General features: G+C 45.3%; 1 protein-coding gene across 1 annotated transcript; it reads right to left on the bottom strand.

Annotated features, from left to right (window-relative positions):
• Positions 1-5,546: 5,546 nt before the first annotated feature.
• LOC100946387 (doublesex- and mab-3-related transcription factor C1-like) lies at positions 5,547-9,425 on the bottom strand. Its single transcript, XM_003803696.2, has 6 exons — positions 9,262-9,425; positions 8,894-8,952; positions 8,440-8,576; positions 7,574-7,634; positions 7,249-7,396; positions 5,547-6,105 (listed from the first exon to the last, which is right to left on the bottom strand). Exons 1-6 carry the CDS (start codon positions 9,323-9,325, stop codon positions 5,993-5,995), a joined length of 582 nt encoding a protein of 193 aa, XP_003803744.1. The 5' UTR covers positions 9,326-9,425; the 3' UTR covers positions 5,547-5,992.
• Positions 9,426-12,450: the final 3,025 nt, after the last annotated feature.

Genomic DNA, 12,450 nt, shown 5'->3' with positions numbered 1-12,450 from the left:
GTGGGATTTAAGGTCCATGTGTGGCCATGATTCTCTTGGTTAACACGTTTCTTAGAGCCCCTAACAACTTTGCTTTTAGCTCTCATTTTTGGACCCTGTATGCCTCGCTATCTGACAACATTCATACAAATCCAAATTCAGGCCCTGGCTATTTCTCTCCAGCGGAGCCCCCATCCTGCCTCTAGTCTGGCTGTGAAGACTGTCTGTTTTCAACCTCTTCCCCTCAATGACTCAAATGAAATCGCTCCATAAAAAAAGAGATCTCAGCATCCATTTATGAGCTGGAAGAAGTTCCAGAAGATAAGACCTCCATCCATTTTTCCTGCTTCTGAGTTCATTTAAGTAGAGATTTTATTTTCTTAGCAACGAAAAGGGGGTGGGGAATGTGAGGATGGCCACTCTTTATACTGAAATAATAGAGAGAGAAATCATTAACTCACAGTTTGTGAGTGAGGGTTAAAATCAATCATGAGCTCTCTCTGCACTTTCTCTTTCTCTTTTCACAAACTACTGAGGAGTCCATCAGACAAAACGGAAAGGTAAATTTTCTTTACAAACTTAATTGACTAAATCTGCCTTTTAGAATTTGTCCCTATAGCCTCAGGGAATCCTGAGTCATCTCTGAACAAACAGTAGGGTGTGAGTTGAGCATCTGGCCTCAGAAGGTGGCCAAAATGATATCTCAGGGCAGAATCAACAACAGAATCAGAAACTACTGTGAAAAGTCTGTCTCCTGGTCATACAGCTGCTAAGAAGATAGAAGGCAGCTGCTTATCATCTTGCCGGAGGTAAAGCAGATGGACCAGTTTCACCACACCCTCTGAATTTGCCTGCAATTACCTTTTTTTCTCTTTTTCCCCCTTATATTCACCTACCCACTTGACTTCAGGAAGGGCATTCTTCCTTTCTTTGTTTGGGATGCCACACCATCTCCCTGTTGTCTTTTCTCTCTCTCTTCTCCTCTCTTTCTCCCTCTCCCCTTCTAAGAAGATAAAATGAACTATCCTTTTATAGCCTAATCATGGTCTGGAGAAATTCTGTTTTTGTCCTATGAGCACCCACTGAGCTTTCCATCCTAACAGTTGCCATGCCAATGTTGATACTATTCTCTTATAACCATTTTAATTCCTGTGGCATTGGTTGTAGCACCACACTTTTGTTTCTGATTTTAGTTACTTGTATCCAATGTCTCTTTTTCCTGTTAACATAGCTAGGGGGATTGTTATTTTTGGTTGACCTTTTTAAAGAAAAAATATTCTTAGCTTCATTGGCTTTTTTCCTATTATGTTTCTATTCCATTATTCACCTTTCTTGACTCTAATCTCTACTATTTCCTTCTGTTTGATAGCTTTCAATTTAATGTGTCTTTCTTTACCTAGTTTCTTGAGGTGTAAGGTTAATTCACTGGTTTGAAATGTTTCCCCTCTTTTAGTGTATGCTTTTATAGCTATGATCTTACCCCTTAGCACAGCTGTTGTTTCATTTCATATGTTTTGCTATGTTATGTTTTCATTTTCATTCATCTCAAAGTATTTTCTAACTTCCCTTGTGACATCTTCTTTGACCCATCGGTTGTATAAGATTGTGTTGCTAAATTTTCACCATTTTGTGAATTTTCACGCTTTCCCCATGGTATGCATTGCTAGATTTCTTTCACTGTGATTGGAAAAGTTACTTTGTGTGATTTAAAGCCTCATGAATGTGTTAAGACTTGTTTTGTTTCCCAGTATGTAGTCTTTCCTGGACAATGTTCCATGTGCACTTGAGAAAAAAATGTGTATTCTACTATCATTGCTGAAGTGCTCTGTGTGTGTGTGTTGACTAAATAAACATAAAATGCTGTTGCATGGCAACGATGAAACAAAACACCATTGACAAGGTAACAAGAATCATAATAAACAGTAAAAATATTTGCAACTTATATCAGAAGAAAAGAGTAAACGTCCAATACATCCCTAAGATACTAATAACTTTTTTGAAAAGAAACTAAGGCCAGAGTCCCAATAGAAACTGGGCCAATAGTACTATTACTCGTAGTACGTAAGAAAAAGGAAAAACAGGAAAGTCTCTTTACCATATGAAAAAGATGTGCAACCTTGCACATCTCAAGGGAAATGAGGTTAAAATATGCACTAATATGTAATTTATCACCTATCTATCAGATGAGAAAATGTAAGAATATGTCAGCAGTACTAGTGAGATTCTGGGAAAACTTCCTCTCTCATATATTGATGGGAGAAAGACAAACGGCACACACATTCTGAAGAGGGATTTGACAGTAATGAGCAAGATAACTTGTTTTTGTGTTTGTTTGTTTTGTTTTGTTTTACCCTTGAAAGCAGTGTTAATATGCCCGGAACTCAATCCCAAAGATATAGTGATAAAAATTACTAAAGGCTGTGTCACAAGCCTGTTTATTGCAGCCGTATTTGTAACAGCAAGAATAGAAAGAACCAAAGTGTCTGTTAATAGAAGACGGGTTGACTGAAGAATGAGAGGTCCACTCTAGTACTCTCTAGCTATTGAAAAGAATGAGGGATGTCTCTACAGAGCTCTGTGGAGTGACCTCAGGATTTTTTTCAACTTTTAGTGACTTCTTTTATTCATGTGTCCTTTACCCATTTCACTACATGCATTACATTGTGGCCACCACATCCATCCACTGAAATAACACAGTTCTCAACATGGGGAGCAAGTAGTGCTTTTAGTAACGTTTTAAAAAAACACACGTGGCTTTACGAGATGCATTATGGTGTGGTCAGTACAACCATTCACTGAAATAACACTGCTCTCAACTTGGTGAGCAAGTAGCCTCAAGAACATAATTTTAGGTTGAAAGAAAGGCAAGGTGAAGAAGTTTGTGTAGCTTATGCAGCATTTATCTAAGCAGGAGGGAGGAGCATGATGAACATCCATCTCTCTAATGAGAGATACAGGTGCAATGGCTAGGTAACACCATTCCTTTAGCGTTTAAAAAAATCTGTTGAATACATCCTTATATGGGCTTTTCTAGTTCTGATGTCCCTACCACTCACCTCTACTCAACTTTGGCTCCCTCCAAGAATGCACTTTCCCATATAAGCGGTTTTGACTATTTCTTTCTGTTTACAATTAGTCCCAGATCTTTCCATTTGTTACTGAGAAAATAGCACTTGCACACACACTTTAGGCTCTTCTTGGTCAGAAACCGGCAGTAGCAGCCCATTATGGCCCTGCAACATTAGTGGGAACTACTTTGGAAGAGAAGTCTTTCTGGGCAAGGGTTGAAAGCCGTGGAGTGCTGGAGCTCTCCTTTACTTGATCATGAGAGCTGACTATTAGATTTTTGGGATTTTCATGAGCCAGTTGTTAAATACAGCTACTATTAAAAACTACTATTATAAACTAACAATCACATTCATTATATTGAAAACAGACACAATTTATGCTCAGAAGTCATCAATCCTTAACTAGTTTTCCACATTTTTACTATTATCTATGTTCTTGTCGTTATTTACATTTATTGCACCTCTTTCCAACTCTGCATTCATTGATGTCAAGCTGGTATCTTGAAATCAGCAAATGTGACAGTCTGGGGGCATTTCTCCCAAGCTCCCTCCCCCCATCCCAAGAGCCTGTTGTTAAACCTTTAGCTGCACATTACTAGTTGAAATGATCCACTCTACAGCTGCTCTGATGTGGTGGATAAGCTCAGCTCTAACCAATGTTGTAATTTAGCACATAAGAGTCAAGACCTAACTCACAGTGCTCGCTTGCTCTATATAGTGATGTTTATAATCTGTGAACTGAGGCAGTACACGACAAAGGGAAGTACACAAAAAGGTCTGATATTTAATATTTACAAAGATGTCCTAAGATGCCAAACATACATCATTATGAGACTTTTTTTAAAGTCACAGAACAATGTGTGTGTGTGTGTGTGTGTAAAATCCCTGCATGGAAATGGCAGTGGGTATCAGAAAACTGAAAGGGTGCAGGGAAAAGGGTCTCATTCCTTCCCCCCAACATCCATCACTTTATTTCTTTTTACCTCCCTCTCTTCCAGTGCCACATCCTTTAACCAAAATATATTTCCTCTTGCACCCAACTTGGCTGTGGGACTGCGGTGTGTCTAGGACACAATCATATAGTAAGGTCTTACTCCTTTTCCAAGTACCACAGCTTCCGTCCTCCAGGCATATGTGGACCCGTTCATCTGTTGCTGGGAGAGGAGGGTCTTTGGGATCATTTATTTAAGTACCAAACCAGGGAAGGAAGGAACCCATGGGATAAGGTTTCGGTCTTGCTCCACGTCCTGGGTGGCTTAGCGTGTTTATTTCTCTTTGCCATCAGATTGAGAATATAAAAATCCTGACTTCTCAAGGCCTCAGAAAAGAAATGACAAGTTGCAGATGGATGTCATCACAATCAATCACCTTGGATAGAATACAGGGAGGGAGGGAAGGAAGGAAGGAGATAACAGCATGGGAAAGAGTCCATATCCAGGCATATCCAATTGAACTTCCTCTCTGCCTACTGATGATCTCCAGTTCCTCCTTTGTTTAGAACATCAGAAGAGGACTGAGAAACCAGTGCAGGTAAGAAAGATCTGATCGATTACTACCTTGGGTAAGGGGGAAAAAAAAAAAAGCCACCTGACGCTTTGAATTTTGAACCTTTCCTTCAATGCTTTATAAAAAAATGAATTATTAGCTAATTCAGGGCCTGGTAAAGACAATGGAAGCACTTTTGCAAGTCACTTTTGCTTTTTGAGTGCTTTTCCTCGTAGGTAAAATAGCAATGACAGTGCTTAGCTTACAGAGTCGCTGGGAGGCCGTATGTGCTTAGTACAATGAGAACAGAATAAATAAAAGGTAGTGACTTTTCCTCATATTTCTTGGATCCTTCCAAAGTTAAGTCTAACAAATTAAGTCTAATTCATTTCTCCCTTTTGATTCTTCTTGTCCTGACTGGCCTCAGTTTCCCCCACTGTGAAGTTCACATTGAACTAGAACAAACCTGGCATTCTATTCACTAAAGTCATCCTTCATTGGTGTTCGGTTTGGCCCACATACAAGGCTTAAAAAATAAACCTGAGTGAACGTTTACAAGTTGAGTAGTTTTACATAGAAATCTGGAATCCCATCTTCTCTTTAAAAACCAGTTGGCTTGGTTACCATGAGCCAACATTCCTGCATGGCAACAATTGAGCCAAGCACCAGCTGCCCCCTTAGGTAGAGCGTGCACTGTCACTTTGGCCAGAGCTCATCAGGCCTGCTCTACTCATGTACATGATCTGCTTGATCCTACAAGTACTACAAATTGTGGCCCTCTGGACAACTGAAAACAGTCCATGCCAGGCAGAGGGTAAGTACTTAATTGCTCAATGAATAAATATCCTACATTATTTCTTCTGCCATTTTCTTGTCCAGCCATGTTAAGAAATCCCAGCTACTGCCTGAGGTGATTCTCACTTGGAAACATGAATTGAACAAGTCTGTTAGAGTCAGGGTAGCTTATAGACTTACTGTGTGATACTGAGGTAACAAACAACCCATATCTCACAGTGCCTTACAACAAGAAGGATTTATTTTTTGTTCACACGCACAAACCTAGAGACAAAGTGAAAACATTCTTATGTTTCCACATACATGGATACGAACGTGGGTGCACAGGTATGTCTACAATCACAAGACAAATAAAAACTCTGGCATATGAACTCACACAGAACCTCTCCCCCCCTTAGAGACTGTTCAACTTAGATTGCACAATCCTCCTATTACAGGAGACATTAAAAGGCCCCAGCATCCAAAGGAGTAAGGGATAGAGATACAAGAATATCCACCCTCAGCCAAGGAATTTCCCTATATAATAAAAAGGGTCTGAAAGCTTATAAAACACCTGAAGGCTTAAAAAAAAAGATGTTAAGCATTTTGGACATTAACCATTTTGCACATTCAGAAACAGGATACCAAATAGGCAGTGCTATATTGAGGCCTCCTCCTCTGGGTTCCTAGCTCAAGAGGGAGATGCACCCCAGATGTCCAATAGGCAGCGAGACGGAGCTGGCTGGCCTGGGGCGCAGAGAGGGGCTGGAAGGCTGGAGTTCTTTATCTCCAGCAGGAGCTGTAGACAGAAAGGAAGGGGCCAGAGCCTGGTCACATCCATGTCCCCCTCCCAGCTTTCCTCTATTTTGTGTGTCCCCCCCAACCAATGATTTGTCACCTGTACTGCTGCAGAGACCCCTTTCTCATTTCCCCACCTCCAGGCTTGCCTCCCCTAGTCAAGCCCAGGGTCTCTGAAAATGCTTCTACCTAGCTCAGAAGCATTCCCTGGCTCCTCACCACCCACAGTTGTTGGTCTGTCCTCCCAAGCCTCGCCTGCCACACCTCTGTGATTCATACTCTCTAGCTTCATCCCCTTCTATTCCAGCTGTTCCTCCAGGGCTGTTTCTTCACTCACACACCGTGCCCCATCCACCATTATTGGTCCAAGAATGCCCAGCCTTCCCTCTCAGCCTCCCCAGGTGTTTATTCCCTCCTCAGCATTCCTCTATTCATCTATCGTTGAGATTTAAACAGAAAGCACAGCTTGCCAAGACATTCAGGCTCCACATCTAGACTGGAAGCTCCCTGGAGGCGGGGACCACACCTTCCAGACAAGACCCTTACCACCTCTGTATGTCTTCCCCAGACCACAGCAGACTGCAGGAATCTGGGAAGAGAGCCCTTGGCTGGGAGTCAGGAGACCTGGTTTCTCCAGTTGAGATGCTGCATGCTCTAGGGCAGGCGTCCTCAAACTACGGCCCATGGGCCACATGCGGCCCACCCAGGACATTTATGCGGCCCGCCGGGTGTTTTTGCCTCCACTGCCTGTCCTGCTTAGCAGCCGACTCGTCTCAGGGCCTGCAGTCCGGCCCTCCAACGGTCTGAGGGACAGTGAACTGGCCCCCTATTTAAAAAGTTTGAAGACCCCTGCTCTAGGCAGGGCAAGTCCCCGCCACTCTCGTGACCCCAGTTTCTTTGTTTCTTGACATCAGGACACTGGGCATTTACTGTTCAGCACAAAGCTTGATAAAGTGCATATTCACTGAACAGCCCTCAACTACCATTTCAAGTCAGACTGAGAAGCTTGGGTGCCTGGATGCAAGGAGGTTCAACCCACCTACACTGATTTTCCAGTTGGAACCTGCTTACCACCATGCACCCTCCCCCCAACGCTGTTCCCAATTTTCCCCACTCTGTGTTCTCCTTCTGAGGAGCAGTTTACCTGGTGGACCACAGGGCTGATGCAGGGAGATAGTGTCACAAGGGGCCTGAGAAGAGTCCCTCAGAGTCAGCAGAGCCTCAGCAGCCTCCAGCTTCCGCTGCCACTCTGAGGAGGCAGAAACCCCAGACTGGTCTGAGGCTTTGGGGACCTGCAAAAGAACAGGAATGAGAGAATGGGCACTGGAAACCATACCTCCTCCCAATGGGGCAAGTACCCCTCCATCCCCCAGTTCCCTCAAGGCCCCCACCGCCCAAGGCCTTTTACTCTTCCCATCCACTAAGCTCCACCCCTCCCAGGGTTCTTGACCCCACTACTTTCCCAGGACCTGTGGCTGCAGTAGAAGAGAGTCAAGGGTGGCACAGGGCTGGAGGATCAGAGTTGAGCATCTAGAAACAAGGAGAGGAGAGGCCAGGGGATTAAATCCTCTGGCAGACACATACTACCAGTAGACAGAAGGAGGGGCAGGATTTTGCAATAACTAGATGTGGAAATCCCAATGCCTGCTGGACCATTATTCATTGTGGCTGGGAAACATCCTTCTCCTGCTTGGCCTGTTTTCTTTCCCATACCTCTTTTTTTCTATATCTTTCCCGAGATATATCTTTTCCTATTCCTGCCAGCATTTTCCTCCCAGGGCAGTGGTGAAGATTATGGGAAATCACAGATGTCTGTATTTCAATCTGCAAAGCACCTGGAGAGATGGGATTACTGTCCCTGTTCAAGGACTGGTTCTTGCTTCCATATTGCCCAGTCCCCATGGGTCTTGAAGGACAAGCTCAGCTCAGCTCCAGGAAGCTTTTGCTAATGGCCTCTGGACTTTCCCCTGGGCCTCTGTAGCCCTCCACCATCATGGCCTCCACTTGTCAGCAGGACCTTCTATCCTATCTGTCTGTTTGATGTTCAGTAACAACCCTCATTTGTTAGAGGCCTACTATGTGGCAGGCCTGTGTTAGTCCTCTTTTCAATTCTAGAGGTATAGAATATCGCCCCCAGCACACTCACAAGGAAATGGAGGTTCAGACACATAACATCACTTGCCCAAAGCCTCACAAATAGGAAATGGCAAAGCTGGGAGAGCCCTTGTCTTAGATGCCACTTCTCCTTCCCGTTTTCCTCTTCCTGTCTCCCATGGCACCAAGCACAAGATTGGGCACACAAGACACAACCTGTTCCGGTCCTCACTGTACTCACGTGCTGGGCAGGGCAGGGGGCCCGTGGGGCTCCCCAGAAAGAGAAACCATCAGTTCCTGCTCCAAGGTCACAGGAGCACAGGGCAGAGACAACGGCTCTGGGGGCTTGTCGAGCAGCAGAGCCCCTTGGGAGCTCTCCTGCAGGGGGCAGAGAGCACAGGTTGGAGTCAGGTACCAGACCAGCCATCGAGGGAGGAGGTGTGGGCATGTTTGGGGATGAGGATAGGAGCCCAGAATGTCAGAGCTCTGAAGACCTTGAAGACCAGACAGTGTTGCCTTTCATTTTGCAACTGGGGAAACTGAGGCCCGGGGAGGGAAAGTGAGCCTTCCCAAAGTCGCAAGGAAAATTGGTGGTAGGGTTAGAGATGGAATCCACTGTGTCATCGAGAAACAGTGAAAGGGGTCTGGGCAGTGGCCGGGTGGGAACCTTCCCCCCGGCCATGGCCTCTCCTTACCTCCTTGGGGTTTGTGTGGATGTGGACCTCAGGCTGCAACATGTTGTTCTCCTTCCCAGCTGCGAAAGAAGAGGGCCAGCTTTGGTGAGCCTTTCCTTCTCCCACCTCTCCCACCAACCCCACCCCACTTTATACCACCCCGAGTCTGAAGTCTCATCTCACCATGGACCTTTCTGATCCCTCCAGATCTTTCCTTCTAACAAACACTTGGTAGATAACACGGATGATGTTTTATACATGGGGGAGCTAGAGTCCAGGGAGTAACTTGGCCCAGGCCACAACTGAAATTCAGTGACAAGACTGGTGACAGAACTACTCATGTTTCCTTCACCCAAACACAGGCTCCCTCCCTGGCCAGAGGCACTCACTGAGAACTCCTGCTTCCACGGCCAAATTCTTGACATGGATGTGAGCTTTGGGCCGGGCAGCCATACTCCTCAACAGTCAGTCCTTGAGCCGGGTGCCTCCTTAGCTGTGCCTGCTGCTTCCTCTTCAAGGCACTCACAGCCGGCTAGACCCTGCGGTGTTCCCTAAAGTGGGGGATTGCAGGTGTGAGGGTAGTCACGTTTAGAGGAGGCATGACCCCTCCCTGTCTCACACACCATACTCACAAAAAGAGGGCACAATTGTGACACTGGCAAGCCTGGAAGAGGCAGAAATGCTTGTGGCCCCTGATTTGGGTAGTGATGCCATGGTTGTGGCAGTGGTCACAGCAACCTATGGCTCTTCTGGGGCCAAGATCAATCCCCTACGGGGCTCCAGTTTCACGCCCCAGGGTACATTCAGAGTCAGAGGGGCAGCAGGCCACAGCAGGTATCTCTTTGGGTTCCATGGTTCTAGGGTCAGGAGCGCAGATCAGAATGGCCACATGAACCCCTACCCCCAACATACCTCCTCTGTCCTTGGGAGATCCTATCTGAGGTGGCTGCATTCTTCTCTTGTGTCCCGCTCACTGCTGGAATCAGATTGCCCACTCCCTTCATCTCCCATGGCTTTCTCCAACCTTCACCCCGACCTCCTTGCTCAAGTGGCCACCTTCCCAGGAAGCTCCACTCATGCATAGCCTCCTCCCAAGAAACTCTCAACATCATGATTCCCAGAACCATTCAATTCAATCATTATTCTTCTTGCTTACCTCCACTCCACCATAGACCCCATTTTCCATCACACACATGCACTCCTATGCCCCCTTTAACAATTACTACAGTCCCTTCTTATGTATCATCCTGTACTCTGCCAACCCCAACTATTATTCCTGGCATCCACCACTTCAGCAAATATCTTCCGAACCTCCTGCATTCATTTACTTCCCACACATGATTTTATGATCCCTGCACTCAGTTCTATCAGTTTCTTCCATGCCCTATATTCAATTTTCCCCTCACACTCCACTCTGATTGTTTCTTGCACCCCACTCAACCTTAATTATCCTCTTGCTCCCTCTTTAAGCTGATTTCCCTCTTGTACCGCCATGAAATCGTATTGTCCTCCTGGATCCCCGCCCCTCTTTCAATTACTATTTTCATTCATTCATTCCCTTGATTCTTCTTTCAGAAGATACTTCTGGAGCCCCCTGTGAAGTGCCAGGCTCGTATCTATCCAATAGGCAACTCCTCAGTGCAGTAATTTTTCTGTCAGACCGATGTACCCTCTATGCTTTCCACTTAGTTTTTAGTTTTATCTTCTGTGCATTCATATCCTGTACATCATGTATTATATTTGCCCCACACATTCCCTCCACAGCCTCTCAACAATCCTCCACTCTCCTATCCACACTTCAAAAATTGTCCTTGAGTGCACCATCTCCCCTCCCCCCACCCACGCACCCAGTGCCGCCGCCCCTGAGTGTCTCCCTTCCTCAGGAAGCCAAATAATTCTCTCCCTTCCCCACTTCTGAGTCAAAATCAGGCCCATGAGGCCTGCCCCAGTGACCAGAGGCCAATTGCCCATGGGGCTGAGGCAATGGGTCCTCCCAAAAGGGGTTCCGCGCGGGGTAAGGGTGGAAAGGGACGTCAGGAGTGGGTGGGAGGGTACCCCGCTGAGGTGGAGGAGAGGGGAAAGTGAGCAGGAGAGGGGAGGAAATAAAAGGCATGGAAACGAGGATCATATTCCTGATTCCCCTCTGTGGTTACCTCAGCCTCCAGCAGGTCAGAATCAATCAGTTCAGACAAGCCGCCTGAGAGAAAACCCAGCTTCCTCTCCCTTTCCCGCCCATCTGACAAAGGCCAATGAGCTCCGGGTCTGCCTTCCTCCTCCCACTGCTGTGGTTAACGAGCAATGAACTTCGAGATCCCCTGTCCCTCATGCGCTACGGTCACGCCCCCTGTGCCTCCCTGTCACCTCTGTTCTCCTCACTCGGCCCGCCAGGAGCACTTGAAGTAAAGTTGAGCTTTATGCTCCCCAAGGCTTTTTCCTCAGACTAGTGCCCCTTTGGATGTGAAATATTTTGGGTGCATGCATTTTTGACTCGTGTTCTTGCTAGTCTACAATTTACCTTTGAAAAATTCGGCGTGTGGTTTTAAGGTCATCCCTATTCCTATGGCACGGATTCTCAATTGGGGTGACTTTTCGCCCTTTAGGGACGTCTGCCAATGTCTGGAAACATGTTCGTTCGTTCATATTTGTGTGTCTGCATTTCCAACCTCCCTGTTAGGGTCCATATATGTATTTGTCTAGCCCTGTGCCAATACTACATTTTCATAGTTTTCATCACTTCAGAATACATTGTGATGTCTGCTAGGGAAAGTTCCTACATATTATCTATCATTTCCAAATGCATCTTCGCTATTCTTTGGCTTTTGCCCTTCCATATGCATAGTTAGAGCCTGCAACGTCAAATTTCCTGAAAACTCAGTTGTAACAGATTTGGAATGCCTTTTCACTGAATCTCCAGATCAGGTAGGGAAGAACTGACTATCCCTTGAATCTTCAGCCTTTCTAGTCACCAACTCAAGGAGTCTTCATTTATGTGGGTCTTTGACGTTTTAATTGTTCACATTAGTTTTTAGTTTTATCTTCTGTACATTCATAACCTATACACCATTTAATGTATTTATCCCAAGATTACCATACACTGTTGCTGCTCTCGTATTTGATGTCTGTTTAAAATGACAGTTTCTATTTGGGTCTAATTTACACAAATGCATTTGACTTGTTTAAAAAAAAAAAAAAAGATTGTTCTTAAAGCCCATCACCATGCATGCTAAACTCTATTATATCTAAAAATTTGTCTGTAGGCAATCTAAGGTTTTCTGCAAATCTGAGAGTAATGGAAATAGAATCAAATTTATGGGTTCCTTACTGTTCTGGTTAGCAAACCCAGTATAACGTCTAATAGAGATGGCAGAATTGGGCTTCTTTAGGTTCTTCATGATTTTAAGTAGAATGCCACTAGCATTTTCATATTAAAACAGTTTCTCTTACCTTTCCCTTTTTCTTTCCCTTTATTCCCCTTCCTTTCCCCTTCCCTTCCCCTCCTTTTCCCTTTCTTTTCCCTCCCTCTGTCCCTTCCCTCCCTCCCTCTGACCCTTTGTCCCTCCCTCCCTCCCTCCCTCCCT

Source organism: Otolemur garnettii, unplaced genomic scaffold (assembly GCF_000181295.1).
Source record: "Otolemur garnettii isolate 467f Iridium unplaced genomic scaffold, OtoGar3 scaffold00424, whole genome shotgun sequence".
NCBI classification, from domain to species: domain Eukaryota; kingdom Metazoa; phylum Chordata; class Mammalia; order Primates; family Galagidae; genus Otolemur; species Otolemur garnettii.
Note: the sequence above shows the minus strand (reverse complement) of the source record. Positions and strands in the feature narration are given on the sequence as shown.

Bases quoted from the DNA above. Each gene is read 5' to 3' on its own strand.
- LOC100946387 (XM_003803696.2), bottom strand. From the start codon at position 9,325: ATGGCTGCCCGGCCCAAAGCTCACATCCATGTCAAGAATTTGGCCGTG. The intron at 7,397-7,573 runs GTCCTGGGAAAG...GTTCTTTTGCAG, and splicing joins CTCTTCTACTGCAGCCACAG to GTCCCCAAAGCCTCAGACCA. The intron at 6,106-7,248 runs GTAAACTGCTCC...TTCTGTCTACAG, and splicing joins TCAGCCCTGTGGTCCACCAG to CTCCTGCTGGAGATAAAGAA.